The sequence below is a fragment of the Schistocerca cancellata genome, chromosome 2 (genome assembly GCF_023864275.1).
Source record: "Schistocerca cancellata isolate TAMUIC-IGC-003103 chromosome 2, iqSchCanc2.1, whole genome shotgun sequence".
Lineage (NCBI taxonomy): Eukaryota > Metazoa > Arthropoda > Insecta > Orthoptera > Acrididae > Schistocerca > Schistocerca cancellata.
Window position 1 is genome coordinate 985,181,051 of NC_064627.1, and position 24,712 is coordinate 985,205,762.

Sequence of the window (24,712 nt, forward strand, 5' to 3'; positions counted from 1 at the left end):
TGACAAGGTTGCCTGGACATGGACTGATGTGTAAAGTACATGTGTCAGTTTGGGTAGCACCAAGCATCTGCAAGTCTCCAGGAATATGGCAACGCCAAAATTTGTTCTGGACCACAGCATCAAATGAGGTTGACTGTACCTGTTTCTGTAAGAAAACATTTAGCTCAACATACTGTTCTTACCGATCAGGTCAGAAGAAAACGTGCACTTTGAGAAAAAAGTAATACATATTTGCAAGACAAATCCTTTGCAGAGTTTCATGCACAATTATATTATGTTTTGCGATTACTTAATAGTTTGTAATCTAATAATAAAATCTGATTATCAAATTTCAATTAATAAACATTAATTGGTCTAAGATTTATTTTGATTATTTCTGTTCATAGTAGCGTATGACCTTATGATTCCATAGGTCACTTGTTGGCCCACTGTAAAAATCTCCTTTCAGAACTGACAACTACAAATTATTGCTACGGTCATTATTTGTGGTCACTAATAAATCATACATGTGAAAGTAACACAACTCCATGACATAAAAGGTTCTGGGCATATAAGGGTAAACACTACCAGTCCACTATAAATTAAGATTATTGTACATTTTCTTTTTTTTTTAAGGAAGAGTAGTGTAATAGAATGGCTATCAATGTACAAGATGAACGGTGGCAACATTAACGTCAAGAAGCTGATACAGTACATGCCAATAAGGTGTCAGTTCACTCTGTTTATGTTGGAGATTATAGCTGAACTGTCAGTCGGTGAAAACTACAGTTGCCCTTTGTAATACAGACCTTCCAAAAATTCCTCAAGATGAGCATGTAATCTGCTCCAACCTTTGTTTAATTCTGAAACTTTCTGAGGTTTGTCCCATACATCATCCCACCACCATCACTTACTCCAGTCCAGTCACAAGCTTCACCTATCCCATCAAAGGCAGGGCTACCTGTGAAACCAGTCATGTGGCTTACAAGCTAGGCTGCAACGACTGTGCTGAGTTCTATGTGCGCACGACAATCAACAAGCTCTCTGCCCCCTTGAATGGCCACTGACGAACTGTTGCATCACTTCTATCTTTGGGCGGGCCAAATTTATTAGGGTCATCAGATCTTATGATATCGACAGAAAATCGGTCTCCTCAATTATTTCATTGCGAAACCATGATGGATATGTTTCTTTGTCATGGTTGGACAAACCGGAAAACGTATTTATGATATGCCAGTTTTACAATGAGCAGAAAATCAGAACACCACCATGCAATGTATGGTACAAAGACAAATTAAGGGAAAACAAATGTATGTGAATTTGGAGAATCCAGTTCAAAAGTGACTCAAGCAGTCTGGAATTTGATAACCATTACACAAATTTATTTGGACAATTTAATCCAGACCAAATTACAAAAAATAGTACTCGTTTTCAGAATTAGTTAATACTGTGGAAAATCATGTTACTGTTCCAATTAACAAGCAGTGTGCTTTGCACATTCTTTGAACACTGCTGACATCATAGACTACAGAAGGGAGGGGGGAGGGGGAGGGGGTTGTGGGTTGATATTGGCAAGTGATCAGTCAAGGCTAACCAAACAAATATGGGTATAAAAGGAAGGTACTATGAGACAGATGTTCAGTTGTATTGCAATAAGACTGGGAACATAATGCCTAAATCAAAAACATGGAAAGATGAAAGGACAGCTGCAACTCATTCTTTAGCATCGGCTGCAATAAGAATTGATGCTGCAAGATCTACTACATCTGCTACTTGTTCTACTGCTAATGTTGTTACTGATAATTCTGTTGCAGATGAAGTACTGCCCCTGTGGTTGATCTGTTTACTAATTTACATGATGAACCCCAAGAACCACGACATATTATTCAAGAAGCATATGACACTGGTGAATTAAATACTCCACCTATTGAGGAAGCTGATAAGCATTTCAGAATAAAATGGAAAGGTGAAGATGATCCTTGGCTTGGTCTGGTAGAATATAAGCAAGCATGAGAAAATACTTCAAGTAATGAAGTAGAAATGGCTGAAAAACATACTGTAAAGTTTATCCCACTTCTGGTCATCAAATGTAGAGTATACGAGCTCTTGCTTTGTGAAAAGGGGGGAGGTGGTTGTTACATATGCCTCATGACGACAGGGTGCAGGAGGCCGAGTGGTCAGGATTAGAGAGTGGGCATCCAGGGCTGCTGTTAAATGACAAAAACAAGGAATTAAGTACAATAAAGAGGATATATTTCAATATACGGAGTACATATGGTGCACCTAGGGTCAGAAGTTAGCAGGTTTATGCCAGTCTAGGATGTCGAACAATTAAATGAAATGGGCAATGGAAGGCGAAGCGGTTCATGTTGACTTATGTTTGTGGCTGGTTGCAAACAGCACAGCCAGAGGCTCTGCCTTCCGAAAAGACAAAAGACGTCTGTTCTGCTCGAGGTCTGGATTACAAGAGAGAGAAGCAAGTGTGTTCTTCATCGCAGGACATTCCGGCGTCCACACACGTGATCGGTGTCTTGCGCACGCTATTGGCTAAAATCAATGACATGAATTCGCTAGCAGTTTCAGCAGAGGGCTCAGGGCATCTCCTGTCAGCAGCTTTAATTGGACAGAACTGCCTCAGTTTTGAAAGACAAGCGACTTGTGTCACGTAGACACGGCATGAATTACTCAGGGAGAAAATTTGTAGATTCCACTGGGCCTTTGAAATAAATTTCTTCAACCAATTCCCTAAAATATTCCTTGACTGGCTGCCATCCTGTACAGTACTATTCATTATACTGGAAATAATAATATTGGTACTGATGGTGGTACTAATAGTGTGGATTAATCATCAAAGTTTTTTATTTGGAAAAATTTAAATGCTATTAAAATGGTGATATACATTTTATTAATAATCGTCTATTTCAAGTGTGGGGTTATGGACATAGCTGGCAAGATGTTATAGATGCTCAAGGTAATGTTTATGGTAAATGTTATGTTACATCTGGAGCCCAGAGCTATTGTCAATTAGGTCAATTTTTCTCTAAAGCTCAATTTCATAGGCTACCTTATTACTGTTATATCAAATTGATTTCTATTGATTTAAAACCTGATGGATTAGAAGCTTCATTTTCCACAAGTAGTGTGCTAAGTGGATCAGGATCTGTAACAAATGTACCATTTATTTATTTATAATAAAGGTGGAAATTTAGCTGTTGCTCATGAAATAGTTGAAATAAATAGTACATCTACTAATCCAATGTTAATTAGTGATATCAAGGGGGAAAAAGATTTAGCTAATATCATGTGGGGAGATGGATATAATGATTGTCCATTCTGTACAACATTGGTATGAAATTGGCCTAATTATGAATCTTGGATTATTCCATTTTTTTATAATGGTTCAGGGAAAAAAATATGCGGAGTACTCAAATTGAAGAAAGAGGGCCAGTATTATTAAATAAAATATATTCACAAGGTATAGCAAGTCATGTAGCTAATAAATCAGAAATTTTTTCATGAAATTATAAGCCACAAACAGGTATAATTAAAATAGCATGTCGTACTCATGGTGCAGGTTTAGCAGATGATACATATATGTTAGGTTCAATAAATAGGCCTGCTTTTTCAACTGTAATGAAAAGTGTAAGTCCAGGTGGTTTTGGAATGCAAGAAGAGAATGAAAAATCAAAACCAATATCTAATAATATAACATTATCTGTTTATGATCAGTGCATTGAAAAAGGTTGGGAAGTAGATAAATTGAATGAAATACATCAAGCACATCAAATAGCTAGTTTTAGTTTAGGTATTAATCCTGTGTCAAGTAATACTCCTACTGAGATAAATTCATTTTTGAATGCTAAAATGGTAATTCAGATGACAACTAGAATTACTATAGGCACTAATTAAGAAACACATAATTATCAAATGCATACATTAAATCATACTGATGAAATGTGGACGACTTCTCCAACTAAATCTTTTGTAGATAATTTCAGGTGTGTTTGTTTTGATTCTAATGCAATGCACTGTACTGAAATAATACCTGGATCTTCTGCAAGTACTTCTGATAATTTAAATGTACCTAATCCAAAAAGTACAGAAAAAAACATAAAAACAGTGATCGCAGTAGATCATCTATTACAGTTACTAAGGATGTTAAGGATTTAAGATAAAACTATTTGTATTATTTTTGTAAAAGTTTATATTCAACAAACAAATTCTACAAAGAAAAATGGATTTAATTGTTTTCTAATTTTATATCTCATGTAGTCCAATAATATTTACAAATCCTTTGTTTCCATGCATCTCCTTTGAAATATGAGGGTGGTTTCAAAAGTTCTCGGAACGGAATAGAAAAAAAGTACTTACATCACTGAATCTTTTTTATTTTTCAATGTAGCCTCCTTGTAGATTAATGCACTTGGTCCAACGATGTTCCAGTGCCTTGATCCCATCTCGAAAGTGAGTTTCCTCCAGGCCTGCAAAATAGTTGTCAACTCGGGTTATCAATTCTTTGTTTGAAGTGAATCTTCGTCTATCAAGAAAAATTTTCCATTTTGGGAAGAGATGGAAGTCTGACAGAGCCATACCAGTTGAATAAGGCAGGTGTGGCAACAATTCATACCTTAGCTCATGTAATTTTGCCATGGCGACGGCACGTGTGTGCTAGCACGCATTGTTTTGATGGAAGATGACTTTCTTCCTTGCTAAACCTGGTCTTTTTTCACGTATCTTTTGTTGCAATTTGTCCAGAAGGTTAGCATAGTATTCTCCAATAATTGTTTGCTCAGTGGGGAGGTACTCTACAAACAGAATCCCCTTCGCATCCCAGAACACTCATGCCATGACCTTTCCCGCTGAATGAATTGTCTTTGCTTTCTTTGGTGGCAGAGAATCACCATGTTTCCACTGCTTTCACTGTCGTTTTGTCTCTGGGGTATAGTTGTGCACCCACGTTTCATCTGTGATCACAAGCCGGTGCAAAAAATCGTGTTTGTTTCTCCTAAAATGGGCCAAACATTGTTCCGATATGTCCATTCTCAAGCATTTTTTATCCAGCATCAACGGTCATAGTACCTGAGCAATTTCACGTACTTTCAATCGGCAATCCTCTATGACCATTTTGTGCACTTTTGCAATGATTTCTGGTGTAGTGATACATCTTGGTCGACCACTGTATGGATCATCATCTAAGCTCTCCTGACCAAATTTAAATTTATTTGTCCACTTGGCAACAACTGAATATGAAGGAGCAGAGTCCCCCACTGTATTCTGGAAATCAGCATCAATGTCCTCTGCTTTCATACCTTTCTTTACGAAGTACTTAATCATTGCTCGAATCTTGATTTTTTTCCATCTTCACAAATCACAATGGGGGGAAAAACAACAGAGCCATGTATCTGCCATAGCTCTCTTCCAAGGGCACTGCTGTGGCACATGTTTACAGGCAACAGTCCAATGGATATCACTTGAACAACTCGTTGTGCTAGTGCTGACCTCTCGTGGTCATTCCGAGAGCTTTTCAAAACCACCCTCCTATTCAATATTAGAACATACAAATACAAGAGTTTTTCGAAGAGTAAAATCTCCTTCAAACTTTATTTGAATATTAGGAGGATCACCACTCAAAATATGTTTTAATTGTTCAAATGATCCTGGATCAAAATTAGGATCATCCATACATATTAAACATTTATTAGCACTTTCAATCAATCCAAATGTAAAATGTTTATTATTTTTATTATACCATCCAGTATTAATCATAGCACTTGCTATTAAATGAGCAAATGTAGATTTGAAACTATTAAGTGGACCTATTAACAGAATACAATTTCATTTTCCATTTGTTTTGTTTAATATGTTCTAAAATGTAAATATAAAATCATAAATGGTATCCCAGTCACCTCCAAACTGATGTTCAATTATATCTAAAGATTCTTTTTTGTTGAAATAATATGAATAAAACTGTTGTGGTTATACATGAAAATACACTTTCTTTGCATTCAAGAGATAATTATATAATTATCATATAGAAAAATCACTTAACGTAATTTGAATATGTTTTGTAATATTTGAAACAATCTTTTCATTTAAAGTATATAAAGAATATAATAGAGGGAAAAAGTCCACGTGGGAAAAATATATCTAAAAACAAAGATGATGTAACTTACCAAACGAAAGCATTGGTATGTTGATAGAGACGCTAACAAACACAAACACACACACAAAATTCAAGCTTTCACAAACCCCGGTTGCTTCATCAGGAAAGAGGGAAGGAGAGGGAAAGACGAAAGGATGTGGGTTTTAAGGGAGAGGGTAAGGAGTCATTCCAATCCCGGGAGCAGAAAGACTTACCTTAGGGGGAAAAAGGGGCAGGTATACACTTGCACACACACACACACACACATATCCATACGCACATATACAGACACAAGCAGACATATGTAAAGGCAAAGAGTTTGGGCAGAAATATTATTCCTCCTAAACAATGTATTTTTTATCTTGTTGATAAGAACAGTGACATGATTTTTCATGGTTCTGAAAACATGTACCTTTTTTAATAATTTGGTCTGGATTTAAATTGTCCAGGTGAATTTGTGTACTGGTTAGCAAATTTCAGACTGCTTGAGTCACTTTCGAATTGTGATTCTATTTCCCTTAATTTGGCTTTGCACCAAACATTGCGTGGTAGAGTTCTGATTTTCTGTCCATTGTAAAACTGACAAATCATAAATACATTTTCCGGTTTGTCTCACCGCGACAATGAAACATATCCATCCTGGTTTTGAGGAGATTGATTTTTCCATTGGTGTCATAATGTACGATGACCCTAGTAAATATGGTGTGCACAAAGACAGAAGTGATGCTGTTGTGGAAGATACATCTGCATGATCCGTTACGTCATTTGCAATTGTGAATGAAGTGGATGTGTTCTCTATAACTTTGTGCTTTTTTGAGGAAGAGGAAGAGGAAGACAAACCTTCCATGTTTTGTGTTAATTTTCTATAAAAATCTGTAGATTTTATAATGGTTTTCATATCGGTTTAGCCAGAAGACGTTATGTTTTCAATGGCTTTGGAACTTGAATATATTGAAGAAATTAAGAATTTTTTTGGTTTGTGGAACGGTTCCATTTGTCTTGTATATAATTCACTATTTTGAATAGTGATGCCCAAATATATTTCGATAAAGTGGCTATGTAGGCATACAAGGAATCTATACATTCTTGATATGACCGATATAACTTAACAATTTTAATTAGTAGTGTTATGATTTCTAAGTATTGATACTGAAAAAGCACTGCCATTACTTTCAAGTTTTCTTTTCCTACTTCTTTTCTTAGGTGGTAAATTCAAACTGGTGTCTTCTTTTTGCTCTTCTACAACAACTTCTAGATCTTTACCTGGGGTTTTAGAAGGTTCTTTATCAGGAACTTCCTCAGTATCAGAACAGTCTGAAGATGAAACAGTAGCACTAATGTTATTATTGGAATGGCTTTCAATCCAAATAATTCGTTAATTTCTTTTTGGTTTATACCTTCTATTCCTTCTCTCAGTAACCTAAAACATTTCAAAATTACACTTTAGTTTTTACGTGTGTGTCATCATGATAAATATATTTATCAACAAATTTTGTATGTATTCTATCTCCAAATGCTGGTTTTAAACATACATTGCAAAAAAGAATTGAACTCCTTTGTAATACTGTTTGAAATGTATTATTAATATCTTTACATCTAATTTCAATTGTTTGAAAAGCATAATGACCTTGACATGGAGAATAAGTTGAATAGATATTAGGTCTGGTACTGACATATACATGTACGAAAGTTAATTTTTCGATGCATCATTATATTTCTAATTGACAATTTCATTTATGTAAATTTCAGGACACAGTGCTGCTGATAATTATGCTTTATAAATACTACCCTTATGTAAATTACAAAACAAATATAATTTTCCAATATTGCATACAAGATATATACAATTGACCAAAACAAATTTTGTAATTGGAAACTTATATTCATTTGCCTTGACCATTTTATACAACACATATCAGATATCGTAGCCAAACATTTCATTTCATAAAATGATCATATCTTCTTATTTCTTTCAATTTCCAGTCAAAAGATCACTGGAAATTATCATCATTTGGGTATTATTCATAAGCAGTTTGTCCAATAACTTCATGAATACCTGAATTAAAAATCTATTTAGATGTAGTTCTAGAGTTCAATGGATTTATACTTCCTATGTCTTTTGTGCACTTTGTGGAAATATGTTTCAAACATTCTTTTATTTGCAAATCAGATGTAGTTCTATTCCATTCATCATCAGGATAAGTTGTAATATCATCAGACTCATCTGAATCCCATTCTAACATTTCATGTGCATCTGATATACATGGAAGTGAGTCACTAGAATTGGTGTCCAAGGTTTCTACAGCTTGAAAAACGGTGTGTTTGACACTTCTAAAAATAAAATATAAAAATAAGTTAATTATGTTAATAGATACCTGCTAGTTCTTTTACATAACATATAGATTACTTGCCTGAGTAGTGGAGAGTAACTTACTCCATGATAATACTCATGTATCTGAGCATATAGCTTTCCTTTTATACCCATATTTGTTTGTGTAGCCTTGACTGATCACTTGATAACAGCAACCCATGACCCCCCTCCCCTTGCAGTCTCTGATGTCAGCAGTGTCTGAAGAATACATAAAGCTCATTGCTGCCTGGAATAAGTGATAGTGATGGGATGATGTAAGGTACACACCTCAAAAAGTTTCAGAATTGAACAATGGTTGAAGCAGATTAAACACTCGTCTTGAGGAATTTTCAGAAGGTCTGTATTACAAAGGGCAACTGTAGGTTTCACTGTCTGACAGTTCCAACATAAACAGGGTGAGGTTACACCTTATTGCCATGTCCTGTATCAGCTTCTTGACGTTAATGTTGCCACTGTTCATCTTGTCAACTGGACCACCCAGTTGCTGAGCACGCTGTGCAACACAACATTATTCATTTCAATGACTGCTTCATAGCCTTTGCCATCTGAATCCTTCCTACCAACGCCAGCTTCCTTGAACTGCTTCCTGCAACATGCCCTATGTTCCTGTTACCCTCCTGGCCTCAACCTTCATTATTCACTGTCCTTCACCCACTTATCCCCTTCCCTATTCCCACTCCAGCCTTCTATTCCACCAAGGCAACTACAGTCTTTTTACTTCTCTCCTTTTCTGCCCCCCCCCCCCCCCCCACCACCACCTTTTTCACTCACCTATCACCTTCCCTGTTCTCACTCCAGCAATACACAGCCTTCTATGCGCCACAAACGCACCCACAGTCTTTTTATTGCTCTCCTTTCTTGCTCCCCCCTCCTGCCCTACGTCTAACCTCCAAACTGCACATAGCAACCTTAGCCTCTCCCAACCTTGTTCCTGTATGCTCCCACCAGTAGCATTTTACCATCCCCCACCCCTACCCTGCTATCCCTTCTCCTCCCTGCCCCAGCCTCCTCCTTACCCCCACCACACAGATTATTTCCCCCATTGTGCGCTGTTGCTTGCGGTCTGGCCTCAGCAACCACAGAAAGTGTGTGTGACTTGTGTTTGCATAAATGTGTGTGTACATGTTGTCTAATTCAGAAGAAGGCCTTTTGGCCGAAAGTTTTACTTGTTTAGTAGGCTTTTGTTGTGCCTGACTGCAACACAACATCTCCATTATAAGGTGAGTAGCATTCTACCATTTTCATAATTTTGTCATTATTGTATACTTTCCTTCTATGTTGTAATTGAATAGATAAAAAAACCTGCTCACCAAGTGCCGGCATGACACACACATAAAAGAAGGTTATAATTACGCAAGCTTTCAGAGCCAGTGACTCCTTCCAGCAGAAGGGTTGAAGGGAAGGAAGAGGGGTGCAGGAAAAGGACTGAAGAGGTCTAGGGAAAGGCGCAAAATTCAGAAAAGTCACTCAGAACTGCGGATCAGGGGAGACTTACTGGACTCTTTCTTCCCTTCAACACACCCACAGCTGGCTCCAAAAGCTTGCATAATTATAACACCTTTTCATGTGTGTGTTCTGCCACTGCTTTATGAGGAGATTTTTCATCCATCCAATTCCATTATATTGCCAAAAATTGATTGTTTTCCTTATATGTTGTATAATTTGCATTATATTTACTTCAATTTTCAGGTTGTAATGCACTAGGCCTATATCGGTGTGCACTGAAAACACCATGAGACCATTAAATGCAGTTTCAAGAACCACTGCTGAAGCCTTGAAATAGAGACTCTGTGGCTGGTTCCAGAATCTCCAGCAGATCACGTCTATTGCTCTTGCTACTCTACTGGAGCCAAGGTTCGAAACCCTGGTGTTTGTCATTGCAACTTCTGTACTCTGTGAAAGAGTATTCTCAAAAACTGTAATTTTAATTAACGACAGAAGAACCCATCTCAAACCTACAGACGTTCAGAAACTAACATTTATGATGCCAATGCCACTAGTAATTAGGCTCATCTACTGTTAAGTTTGTAGCATTGTCTTCTGTTTCTCACAAACTTTCATACCAATAGAACCTGGGACGAAGCTGATCTTCTCTGTCACCTCTTCTATCAATCGCAGTTGTGTGTAGACTGGTTTCCCTGAGTACTCTACAGCTTTAATAATAGGGACCAAAAATACATAATGAGATTTTATGCATGTAATGTCATTGGAAATAGTTGTGTCCTTTAGAAGATCTTTAGCTGAAGTAATGCTCAATGCCTCCTCCCACAATTTAAGAACAATGTTCTTAATGTCTTCCAAATGCTCCTAAAAACCTTTTTGACAGCAGAAACCAGCTTATTTACTTGTGGAAATTCGAGACATATCATCTCAGTTACACGATTTGTAGCATGGGCAAGATATGCGATATGGAACAAGGCTGGATAAAATACTTTCAACAATTTAACAGGAGCAGTCATGTACGTGGTTGCATCAATGTAGATTACATGTACTTTATTTTCATCTAGACTGTTGGGGAAAAGTAATTTGAGGGCTTTATTAACAAAGTGAGCAATTGTTTCCTGGTTAGTTTTTTTTAGCTACTTTCTGCATTCTGCAGATCAGATGAGATACAGAGTGAGTGTCAGGATTTAATTTTTCAACAGTCAAATTAGTCACATATCGACCTTGTCTGTCGGTTGTCTCATCGACAGACGTCCACATATATGAATCGCCTGTATCTTCCCTTATCCTGTTCAATGTATTTTCATGTAAAGCATCTTAATAGTTCTTTCTCAGTGTAGATTCTGATGGAATGCTGTGGTGACAGTATTCTCCAAAAAACTTTTGAACTGGCTACTTCCAACTGCAGTGAATGGTATGTTTGCTGCAACAATGGCTCAACACAGGTCAAGATGAAATTCGTTTTTGTTTGTTGCATTTAGTTTAGGTACAAACGTTTGTTTCAAGTTTGGTTTATTTTTTAAATTTGCCTGTTGTTCAGTCCCTGCAACATGCCGACTTAAATGCGACCTCTGTTCAGAACGTACCTAAAAACAAAAAGAAAAGAGAAATACTTTATGGAAGAATTTACATACAAGATCTACTTAGCAAAATTAACCTACATTAAGGGTATAGAAACAATATTTTTGCATTTGCATGTGTCTGGTCCAAGTTAACTCAGGAAAAACAGTGGTATCACTGTTCTCTGAGTGGAAATGGTTACTAACATTTTACTTATGTCTTCATTGCAAAACTTGAAGTGAATAACTCTTCCATCCGTAGAGAAATCCGGAAATTCTTATAAACACTGACAAACCAGAGATGATATGGAGCTGGCTGTTTTCAACATGCCTGACTTTCCACAAATACAATGTCGCTGTGAAATATATAACCACATCCAAGCAGCACACTGACCAGAATGAAGACAGTGCAGGTGTTTTAAACAGGCTGTTCTGACAGGGCAGGAAGGTGCCAAAGGCAGATCACAAGGATCCTCTGTGCCCTACCGGCTACAGTTCACAGCGAGTGACAAAGCTCTGCGGAGCAGGGCGGGCTGGAACAGCCTGGCATATGCTGTCGTCGTCTGACTCACGATTGGCATTCACACATGCAAACAAACCAGTTATCATTCAATTACTGTTTTCTAAGTAGCTGGGAAGAGTTAGGTTGTTTTGGGGGAGGAGACCAGACAGTGAGGTCATCAGTCTCATCGGATTAGGGAAGGAAGGGGAAGGAAGTCGGCCGTGCCCTTTGAAAGGAACCATCCTGGCATTTGCCTGGAGTGATTTAGGGAAATCACGGAAAACATAAATCAGGATGGCCGGACGTGGGATTGAACCGTCGTCCTCCTGAATGCGAGTCCAGTGTGGGCCGGGAAGACCAAAGAGTAGTTTTAGTCATACAAATTTTATTTGACTGGATTTTTAAAAATTAGATACAGTCACAGGTTCTAACATGAAATTACGTATTTTTATGATTTTTAAAAATGAGGTACAGTCAGGTTTTAACATGAGGTTAGGTATTTTAGATACTATAAAATTACAATTTTCGATAAAATATATGCATAATTCTTAGCTGGGTAGACCACGAGAGAACACTAGCCTCAAAAAATTTTATTTAATTGGATTTTTAAAATTTAGGTACATTAATTGGATTTTTAAAATTTAGGTACATTAATTGGATTTTTAAAATTTAGGTACAATCAGGCACTAACCTAAAATTGGGTATTTGTAAGTGCCATAAAACTTGAATTTTTGATCATAAGTTGGCGTAGTTTGTGGATGTACAACTTTTATTGCCTTCATTTAATGAGGAACAAAATAGATTTTTACCTAAAATCTGATGTCTGTTCATAATTGTAATAGCTGCTTATGACCATGAAAGAATTTTAACTTCATAAAGTTTTTTACTTGAATGTATTGTCTTGTAGAAAGAAAGTCTTTAACTCATATGAAATTTGATTAATTTAGTTTCATACAGACACTGGGAATGGTTACCACCCTCTGAAGTAGATTGCCTCACTAGTTCTGTGCAAGGGGCCTACTAAAATATTAAGTTACTTAATGCTCTAACTAATGGTTTAAATACCTTAGTCCAATATCTAGATACATTTTTATACCCTTCAAGAAAAATTTTCCACATAATTAAAGACAAAATAGCACAGCACCTTTCTAACAGGTTGGTTTATCAACAGGCACAAAGAAGTCATCTACAGATGGTCGAGCGGATTCACCTCTGCGTGAAGCTAGGATAGCTGTTGGGAACCTGTGAAGTGTCATCGATGGTAATAAAAAATTATTAGAGTTCAGCCATTTATTCACAATGTTTACAAGTCATTTTCCTTTTGTACCGGCCTTGACTGTTGCTCATTCAGCTGCATGCCCAGCAGCTGCACAGCCAGGAGATGATGTCAGCAACCCTGGCGCCACGGTGGAATGATGGCGAGCAGGCACAACCATTGCCCAGCACAAAGTGAACCTTACACTGGCTGCTGGAGTGTCCTCGGTCATACTCCAAATTCTACAATGACTCTTTATGACCACAATGTACCTGGTGTTGGTAGTTTGGTAGTTGTGTGGTCAATTGGTCTCGTCCCTCCCCCCCCCCCCCCCACCACCACCACCACCACCACCACCATTAGTAGGCTTCAACACTCAGATGTGCTGAGTGTTGAAGAGGAAGACAGCACCCAAGAGGCCCTAAAGCTGGCTTCTGCATAGAAGTTCTATGCTGGAAGCACCCTGCAATGTGGTGGTGATGGAAGATAGTCAGTTTCTCCATCAGTAGATGGTAGGCAGTGAACAGCATGAACTTCATCACAGAGGGAGGCCGTCACCTTGTATATCTTCGGCTAGTTCATACACTGTGCTGGAGCATCTAGGGCATAGATTCACTACAGTATCATGGTCATGGAATCTAGTGCTGTTACTGTGAATGCCACTGACCGACTCATGCCCCCTCATTCTGCTATATTCACTTAACAGGCTGTTAACTGCTGCGTCAGTTTCCCACTATGTACTCTTAGGAAAGAGACAGAGTTTATTGCAACATGTCATATGAGCTAACAAACATCTGTTTCCTTTGATCTTCTGTCACAGTCTCCTTTCTGCTGAATGCACATCCTCAATCAGCAGACAGTGTCGTAATGTATCATCAACCTGACCCATCTGTGACATATCGGCTCACGTCTTGTCTCTGGCATGGCTTGATTTTGCCTCTGGCAATGTGAATCAATTTAAATATTTTATTTTATCGTTTCTACCCTCTACTACTCTGTACTGTAACAGTTCCATAAACCAATTCTAAAGTATGTGAAATATTTTTATTAGAGCTTTCAAGAAGCATTTACTTCATGAAATTATTTTTACATTACTGGGCATTACGGATACAAACTGGGAAAGAAATTTGGATATTTTCCAAGTTATTCTATGAACAATTTTGCAAGAAAACGTTATTTAAAGTGCATGAGATGTAACTGACAGCAGGTATAAAATGAAATGTTTTGTTATTATTTCAGCTTTTAACCTCCAAAAACTTAAGTATTTAATGTATTCCACTTAGTTACTTTTTTTGTCTTTTTCAAAGCATTTTTAACTTTCTTGAATACAACTGTTCAATAATGTGTCGAAGTAACGTATATGCCAGGACACCCCTTTCACAGGCAGATATCATTTGACACACACATAAATATTTCTTTGATTATTTTGCTGCAAATATAATTTTTATTTTTCTGCTAGTATTTTATTTGTAACATAAATCTTACACTGTCACCCTAAACTAAACCAGTTGCAAGACTGATTTTCTCTGTAAAATTAGATTGTCTTCTGAGAAATTCGCATTCAATATTTCTAATATACTATATACAAAGAAACCAAGAGATTAATGAGGCAGAAGCCACATATATTCGTCCAGAATTGCACTACCACCATCGTCATTGTCCACTATTACACGTAAATATTGAGGGTAGTTACCAATTTGTTCATTTAATGTTCACAGAAAGGAGACAAATGAACAGGTCATAGTGGAAGCACCCTGGGTCTACAAGCTGTACAGAACAGACACATTGATTTGCTGCCATTACGGCACACAGCACTGTAATGAATAAAATGTTGAATTCACTCAAACACTAGAATCTTTGAAGTGTTATAATTCCTTTATATTAAATCTCCTGATTAAATTATGTTTCAGAGCTAGTGTTTTCATTACCATAACTTGAAAATAACAATGGGAATACCATCTGGAATATTGCAAGAAAGGACAGGCAGTTAACCATAATTCACGACCATATGCTGAAGGAAAGAAATATTTCTATATATTATGTAATACAAAATGATTGTTGTGTGATCCATGTCTTGTGTTAAGTTTTACATAATCAACTTCATGAAAAAATGTGGAGCAAAACTGGAAGGAACACAGAATGACAAGTGCTAAATTTAAGACATAGAAACCAAAAAGGGACACAACTATAAGTGGAACACATGCAAGTTTAAACAATTTGTCCCAAATTTGTAAAAGAATGAACTCTAAAAGTGGTTTTGTTTCCTTGACTATAGATGTAAATGTATGTTCCTGTCTGTTGTTGGAAATCATGCACCATCCCGACAGAAGGGAGGGAGGGAGAGAACGAATAAAACTGTGTGTCGTTGGACTAATAACAAGATTAATATGTAGGGCATAAGACAGTCAATAGCTTCACTGCATGATAACAATGGTGAAGTCACTGATGACAGTGCCACTAAAGCAGAGTTATTAAACACAGTTTTTCGAAACTCCTTCACCAAAGAAGACAAAGCAAATATTTCTGGATTCCAATCATGAACAATTGCCAAGGTGAGAAATATAGAAATGGATATCCTCAGTGTAGCAAAGCAGCTTAAACCACTCAATAAAGCCAAGGCCTCTGGTCCAGACTGTATACCAGTCAGTTTCCTTCCAGAGTATGCTGATACATATTTACCAGTTATATACAACTTTATACTCATGAAATAATGAATGCTATAGACAGGGGATGTCAAATTTATTCCACAGTTTTATATTTCCATAAGGCTTTCGACACTGTTCCTCACAAGCGTCTTCTAACCAAACTGCGTGCCTATGGAATATCGTCCTAGTTGTGTGACTAGATTTGTGATTTCCTGTCTGAAAGGTCACAGTTTGCAGTAATAGACGGAAAGTCACCGAATAAAACAGAAGTAATATCTGGCTCATAGAAACATCCGTACCTAAAGACTGGAAAATAGCTCAAGTCACACCAATACCCAAAATGGGAAATAGGAGTAATACTCTCTCAAGTCACACAAATACCCAAAATGGGAAATAGGAGTAATCCTCTGAATTACAGGCCCATATCACTAACATCGATTTGCAGTAGGGTTTTGGAACATATACTGTGTTCAAACATTATAAATTACCTTGACAAATACAATTTATTGACACATAGTCAGCATGGATTCAGAAAATACCATTCTTGTGAAACACAACTAGCTCTTTATACTCATGAAATAATGAGTGCTATAGACAGGGGATGTCAAATTTATTCCACAGTTTTATATTTCCATAAGGCTTTCGACACAGTTCCTCACAAGCGTCTTCTAACCAAACTGCGTGCCTATGGAATATCGTCCTAGTTGTGTGACTAGGTTTGTGATTTCCTGTCTGAAAGGTCACAGTTTGTAGTAATAGACGGAAAGTCACTGAGTAAAACAGAAGTAATATCTGGCGTTCCCCAAGGAAGTATTATAGGGCCTCTATTGTTCCTGATCTATATTAACGACATAGGATCCAATCTGAGTAGCCCTCTTAGATTGTTTGCAGATGATGCTGTTATTTACCATTTTGTAAAGCATCAGATGACCAAAACGAATTGCAAAATGATTTAGATAAGATATCTGTATGGTGCGAAAAGTGACGCTGAATAAAGAAAAGTGTGAAGTTATTCACATGAGTACTAAAAGTAATCTACTAATTTCAATTATGTGATAACTCATAAATACTTAGGGATTACAATTACAAATAACCTAAACTGGAACCATCACATAGACAATATTGTGGGTAGAGCAAACCAAAGACTGTGATTCATTGGCAGAACACTTAGAAGGTGCAACAGGTCTACTAAAGAAACTGCTTACACCACACTTGTCCACCCTATTCTGGCTTATTACTGTGCGGTGTGGAATCTGCATCAGGTGGGACTGATGGGTGACATTGAAAAAGTACAAAGAAGGGCATCTCGTTTTGTATTATCGCGAATTAGGGGAGATAGTGTCACAGACGTGATACATGAATTGGAGTGGCAATCGTTAAAACAAAGGCGTTTTTCGTTGTGACAGGATCTTCTCATGAAATTTCAATCACCAGTTTTCTCCGCCGATTGCGAAAACATTCTGCTGGCGCCCATCTACATACGGAGAAATGATCATCACAATAAAATAAGAGAAATCAGGGTTCACACAGAAAAATTTAAGTGCTTGTTTTTCCCATGCACGGTTCCAGAGGGGAATGATGGAGAGACAGCTTGATGGTAATTCATTGAACCCTCTGCCAGGCACTTTATTGTGAATAATAGAGTAATCATGTAGATGTAGATGTACAATGTATGTGTGTGTTTCTTTTGCTCATAGTTTTTGTACAGATGTTTTCTGTAAGCTGATGAGGTAAACCCAACATTAAAGAAGAAGAAGAAGAAGAAGAAGAAGAAGAAGAAGATGATGATGATGATGATGATGATAATGATGGTAGTTCCATAAAAACACGGGAGAACTGCCGGACATCAGTAACTGAGCTTTAAATAGCGGAGCTCAGCGCGTACTCGCCAGTACTACTACAGTGGCATTCACCTGAAGATGGCCAGAAGACTCTGCGCCGAAATATCGTGGCAGGAAGTTACTGATATCCGGCAGTTCTCCCGTGTTTTTATGGAACAGTCAGTATGCCGGGAAAGCTATAAACATCACATAATGATGGTAGCTGAAAATGCCCTTTTGTGGTTTTTAAGGAGCTGGCTGATGCCAGGACTTATGAAAAAATAGCAGCCCAGTAAATATGCATTGTAATGAAGCTGTTAGTAAAATGCAGCACATAAAAGCCAAAAGAATAATTTTTTTGTAATACAGATGACATTATAGGCAAATATTGATCATTTACTATAAATGCGATTGAACAATGTAAGGTGTAATTTTTGTAAATGTTTGCAATCTGCGTAACTTGTACAACAGAATTAATTATGTAAATTACACAAACATTTTTAGTGTATGTAACTTACAGAACTGAATTAATTATGTGTAAGATATGACTTATGTATGTGGCAGTGTAAATGTAAACCAGTCACATGCTTTAGTGCATACTGACAATGTCATACGTAATGCCACAGTTGTTTGCACACAAATAACACAATTTCAGTTTGAACAGAAACATAATAATTACCACCACATGTTGTTGTTGTTGTGGTCTTCAGTCCTGAGACTGGTCTGATGCAGCTCTCCATGCTACCCTATCCTGTGCAAGTTTCATCATCTCCCAGTACCTACTGCAACCTACATCCTTCTGAATCTGCTTAGTGTATTCATCTCTTGGTCTCCCTCTACAATTTTTACCCTCCACGCTGCCCTCCAATGCTAAATTTGTGATCCCTTGATGCCTCAGAACATGTTCTACCAACCGGTCTCTTCTTCTCGTCAAGTTGTGCCACAGGCTCCTCTTCTCCCCAATTCTATTCAATACCTCCTCATTAGTTATGTGATCTACCCATCTAATCTTCAGCATTCTTCTGTAGCACCACATTTCGAAAGCTTCTATTCTCTTCCTGTCCAAACTATTTATCGTCCATGTTTCACTTCCATACATGACTACACTCCATACAAATACTTTAAGAAATGACTTCCTGACACTTAAATCTATACTCTATGTTAACAAATTTCTCTTCTTCAGAAACGCTTTCCTTGCCATTGCCAGTCTACATTTTATATCTTCTCTACTTCGACCATCATCAGTTATTTTGCTCCCCAAATAACAAAACTCCTTTACTACTTTAAGTGTCTCATTTCCTAATCTAATTCCCTCAGCAACACCCGACTTAATTCGACTACATTCCATTATCCTCATTTTGCTTTTGTTGATGTTCATCTTATATCCTCCTTTCAAGACACTGTCCATTCCATTCAACTGCTCTTCCAAGTCCTTTGCTGTCTCTGACAGTATTACAATGTCATCGGCGAACCTCAAAGTTTTTATTTCTTCTCCATGGATTTTAATACCTACTCCGAATTTTTCTTTTGTTTCCTTTACTGCTTGCTCAATATACAGATTGAATAACATTGGGGAGAGGCTACATATTGGATGATATTTTCCAAATCTGTCTTCTAAAGTATAAGTATCCACTTCATTTGGCAGAAAGTAGCTATTAACCCTTCTCATGAAGGCAATAGTCGGTCAGACAGCAATAACTGTGTTAGACGTCTGCTCAAGCTCACAATGTGACTTTGCTAAGTGTACTCACTGGAATTTCTTAACACCACTAGCTTAGACATTGTAAGTCTAGCTTAGACACTGTAAGTCTCACATAAAGCAAAAAAATATGTGAAGAATTTTGTGAAACTGGCTCCTGTACCTGCAAATAAGTTCAATACATGAGACTCGGTTGCTCCAACATAGCCACCTGTTACACATAAATTTTGAACTATGTATAATACAAACTGTCAAAAAAGTACAACTGGAAACTAATACTGACAAGATCTGGTGTTCATAATGCAATATATCACTAACACCCAAACCTCCAAATGCCAGACACCCAGATCAGTACCATACGCTGTGTGTCAATAGAGTATCAACCAAAACACTGATTTAGTTCGTGCTCTGTGCTATTGTCCAGTAGAACATGTGTAAATGGCAATTAAAAGTAACACCAGAACTACGAAGTATAAGAAACGCGTATCTGTGAGCTGCAAATGTTGAGTTCTCTGGTAGGTGAGTTGGTAGAGTGACAGATCATCGTACTAATGGTCCCGAGTTCGATTCCCAATCATTGCAATATTTTTTAACAGTTTACACATGAAATTGTTACATGGGAGAATATTTTTCTGATGTACAAAAGGACATTTCAGAGTTTACAGCACTGTTCTTTTGGCAGTCTGCTTTCGCTTTGCTAGCTGAAAGGAGCAAACCTATAGAGTACATATGTATAAATACATGTGGTGTTATCTATACAAATGTACACTATAGGTTCGCTACTTTCAACTAACGAAGCGAAAGCAGACTTCCAAAAGAACAGTACTATGAACTCTCAAACGTTCTTTTATGTGTCAGAAAAATTTTCTCCAATATAACAATTTCATGCGTAATTGTTTTGAATTTGGGATCTTTAGTACAACAACCTGACGCTCTGCCAACTCACCTACCAGAGACCTTCAAGTTCACAACTCACAGATATGGTTTCCCTATACTCTGTAATTCTGGTGTTACTTCCAATTACCATTTACACACCTTCTACTGGATTACAGCACACAGAATGAACTAAATTGGTGTTTTGGTTGATACTCTATTGACGCACAACATTTGGTACAGACCTGAAAGTCTGACATCTGGAGGTTTGGGCATAAGAAGCAACATTACCTTATCTCCACAGAGCATTTCATCATTTAGAGTAAAATAATGTAGAAAATGTGTTTGATTCTGTTCCCAATCTGACAGTTATGGAAAGTACTCCACATAGTTACAGGGCTTCACAATGTTAACACAGAAACACTCCTTGGTTATATATAAGACAGTAATGAAATGAAACCAATACTATGGAGTCAAATGTATGCCTCACACTTGTTCTGATACAATTCAAGAAGCTAACTTTGCTCTGAGAAGAATTTTACACCTGATGCTTTACATGGAAGCTGCACTGTAATGCTAAACACAATCGTACCCACAAGACAGATATTTCTCTAACTCTACAGCCATATGCACAAGAGAATTTTTTGTGTGTACCTTGAAGTACTGCACTTACGCTATTCCCGATGTCAACTTTTAAATGGAAAATCCTTACTTCAAATTTTTTTCACTTGCCCATATTCAACCTTAAAACACACAACCTTCCAGCCTAACATACGCATCAGGATACCCTATGCTACAGATCAGTTTGTCACAATAACCAAGATTTAAGGGGGTGGGGGGGTGGGGGGGTGGGGGGGGGGGACCAATAACACACACTAGCCAGTCTTTATCAACAACTACACATGGCAGAAAATTTTGGGTATGGGACAGCTTTAACAAGGGGTGAAAGGAATTTTCACTACCCATTCACAGTATATTTCACATTTATTTACTATCCCTTTCAAATCACATAATGACTTTAATGACAAAATGTTCAAACACATGCTTTGCACACTTACCCTACCAGTTATGGCTCTTTTTTAAGTTGCAAGTCCAAGAGTTGTCTGGAATCTTCACTGTTTTCTCTCCAAGAGGTGGATGAATACCAAGGGCAGCCAGTAACCATCTTGGTCATGACGGCATTGTGAACTGACTTGTTAGTAATTCGCAGTTTCATCGATATTAGTAGAAAGTGCATTTCCTGTCATAAAATTTTGTGATGAAAGTTGTAAAGCTTTGTCTTGTTTTGTATGTGTGGATGTACTCAGTGTGTTTGGTGAACGCAGACTGTACATTAAATCAAACTACTTGTTGTGGTTTCTCTTACTGCAAACCAAGGCTAACAGCAATCGCGAAATGTTTTGAAAACCGTGAGGTATCTGTGGAAAGTGCTCTTCAGTGAGAACTTCTAGCAGCAAAAAGGTATGTTCAGGAAACTGAAGATGTGTTAAATTCATTTTGTGATGGAAATATGATCATAAATTTGTGCAGAATAATACTTTCTGGAGGTGAAGAAGGTAGTCTCTGTTATGGTGCAATGACACACAACTCATGTTGAAGACTAACAATAAATGCTAAATCCTGAATGGAGATGACTGTCTCTAGGCTGCCAAAACATAAAAACATAAACAAGTGCAGCAGGAAACAGTAAAGAAGAAGAAGAAGAAGAAGAAGAAGAAGAAAGTAAATGGTATTGTCATACTGTCCAAGGTGTGTAGCAGTTGTTAAGGCTAGTAGTGAACCTGGATTCAATGTTGTGAATACCATATCACCAAACCCAGTGGCCCTCCTCAAAGAAGTATTGATAGGCTGTAAGAAATTAGTTAAACCTGGTAGCAACTGTGTGTTAACTGGAGTTGCAAATTATCTCTATAAGAAGAAGTGCACGGTTTGAGTTTGTTCTTATGGACCTCTACAAAAAAACACCAGAACTGAATTTCATCATTTGTTAAGTTACCTCATTAGGCATGGCCTTATGTAAAACTGCACAATAAAGTGAAAGAACAAACATTTTGAAAATATCTGCAGGGAGTCTGTGAATGCAGCTTTTGAAGGGTCCTGAAACCATGTACTGTTGCAGCTGAGGTCAGTTCACACATTGGTGATGTCGGCCAACTACAGCAGGCATCAGATCACCCACACCAGGGGCCAGGTCGCCTACGAATGAGGATGGAACACCCTCAACAGTTGACTTTACATCGGCAGCAGAGCACCCTGCATCAACAGCAGAGGACCTTACATCAGAAGTTGGAAATCAGACACCAGCAGTAATACAAGGAGACCCTTCCCTGGCACCTGTTGATCCAGTCTAACCAGTAGCTGCTGTGGAGTGCTTTGCAATGCAGCTCAAAACAAGACCTGCAAGGTGCAGAAAACCCTTAGTGCCCAAGTGAGTGCTCTGTCACCAGTCTCTATTCTAGAGGCTTTCATATTTTAACCTATAATATCCAGAGTCCAAGAACTAAATCTTCTGAACCTGAAATTGTAGATAACGGCGCCAATACCGAGTGTATGTGTATCATGGAGCACTGGCGTGGGGATTCTGAACGGTATTGTCACCATAAATTATTTCAATTTGGCTAGTCAGTTTTGTAGGAAGGATACCAAAAGTGGTTGAGTTTGTATTTTTCTTAAACCTAATGTTGAATATAAAAGGAAGTGAGTGGCAGAGGATCTGAGGATTTAAAAACATTTTGAAGCTGGTGTTGTTCAACAGCATGGGGAGACAGGTGATGTATAGTTATACTTGTAGTGGTTTGTAGAGCCCCTAGTGGGTACAGACACCTTCATCAATAAACTGGAGTCTCCTCACTGTAATTGTCTGTGTGGGCATTAATATAGACCTTGTGAGCACTTAGGGAACTAATTCTTGAGGTATGGCACAGCTTCAGCATGTTTTCTCTTCTAAATTTAGTTAGTAACATTTTCCATGGATCATATCATAACAATGTGAAACGAGCCATTACACATTCACATCACAAATTGATTTGTACATACGGTTACATTCTGAATGTTTCTAATTTCTTTTTTTCTGTACAAAAAGAAAAAAAAAGATATACAGATATGAATTAGTAATTCCTATGCACCACCTTTTACATATTACAATAATAGAAACTCTTCTACGGAATAGAAGGAGTTGTCAAGGAGAAACTTTTTCAGTTTGTTATCAAATTTTAATTTTCTGTCTGTCAGATATTTTACATCACTGGGTAAATGATCAAAAATTTTATTGCAGCACTATGCACCCCTTTTAGGCTAAAGATAACCTTGATGTGGAGTAATGAATGTAATTTTTCTTTCTGGTATTGTATCTATATACCTCATTGTTCCTCTTGAACTGCAGTGGATCATTTACAACAAACTTCATGATGGAATAAATCTGGAGTCTGTTCAAAAAATTCTAGAACTTTGTCCACAAAATTTTTCTATGCCTACCTTTCACTTATTGTGCATGATCTCCTTTGAAACACTCTTCTCCGCAATTTCCACAATTGATGCACTTCTCCCAACGCTGCTTCCACTTTGAGATGCAGTCTTGGTACGCCTTTTGCTACATCATGTGAAGCGCTGTCTGTGAATTTTCTTTTACCTCGTCTATCGTTACAAATCTTAATCCTTTCAACAGGATTTTCACCTTTGCAAATATGAAAACGTCCACAGGAGCCAGGTCTGGAGAGTACAGAGAATGACGCAGCACAGTGATTTTGTTTTTTATTCAATACTCACGCACCAGCAGGGATGGATGTGCAGATGTGTTATTGGGATGCAAGAGAAATGAATTATCACCACATTTCCGGCCATTTCCTTCTCACATTTTCTCGCAGGCATCGCAACACATCCCAATAGTACCATCGGTTAACAGTTTGTCCCTGTAGCATGAATCCATGATGAACTAATCCTTCAAAGTTAAAGAAAATTATCAACATGGCTTTGATGTTTGAGCTGCCTGATGAGCTTTTTTTTGTCTTGGAGAACCTTTCCGGACCCATTGTGAAGACTGAACCTTGGTCTCATAACCATAAACCCAAGTCTCATCACCAGTTATGGCTCTCTCAAGCAACATCTCACTATAATTTGTGTGATCAAAAAGCTCTTCACAGATTGCGAGGCGAAGCTCTTTCTGGTCTCGACTCTTGAACCATGGGACAAACTTGGCAGCAACATGATGCATTCCAAGATGCTGTGTCAAGACTTCACGATATGATCCAACTAATACGTTACATTCTTCTGAAATCTCTTGAACACTCAGTCTTCGATTGGCATGCACAGTTTCATTGACATTGCTGACATGAGCATTGTCAGTAGATATTGAAGGGCATCATGAATTAGGGTCATCTTTAACTTCTGTCCAGTCAGTTTTAAACCATGTGAACCAATTGTAACAC

General features: G+C 37.6%; 1 protein-coding gene across 1 annotated transcript in view; it reads right to left on the bottom strand.

Moving 5' to 3' along the window:
- Positions 1-3,095: 3,095 nt before the first annotated feature.
- The window catches only part of LOC126149144 (uncharacterized), a 35,384-nt gene continuing 13,767 nt past the window's right edge, over positions 3,096-24,712 (bottom strand). The window contains exons 3-5 of the mRNA XM_049915797.1: positions 7,385-7,541; positions 4,351-4,460; positions 3,096-3,139 (exon numbers count right to left, since the gene is read on the bottom strand). Of these exons, the coding sequence (XP_049771754.1) occupies positions 3,133-3,139; positions 4,351-4,460; positions 7,385-7,541 (274 nt within the window). The 3' untranslated portion in view covers positions 3,096-3,132. The remainder of the gene's footprint in view (positions 3,140-4,350; positions 4,461-7,384; positions 7,542-24,712) is intronic.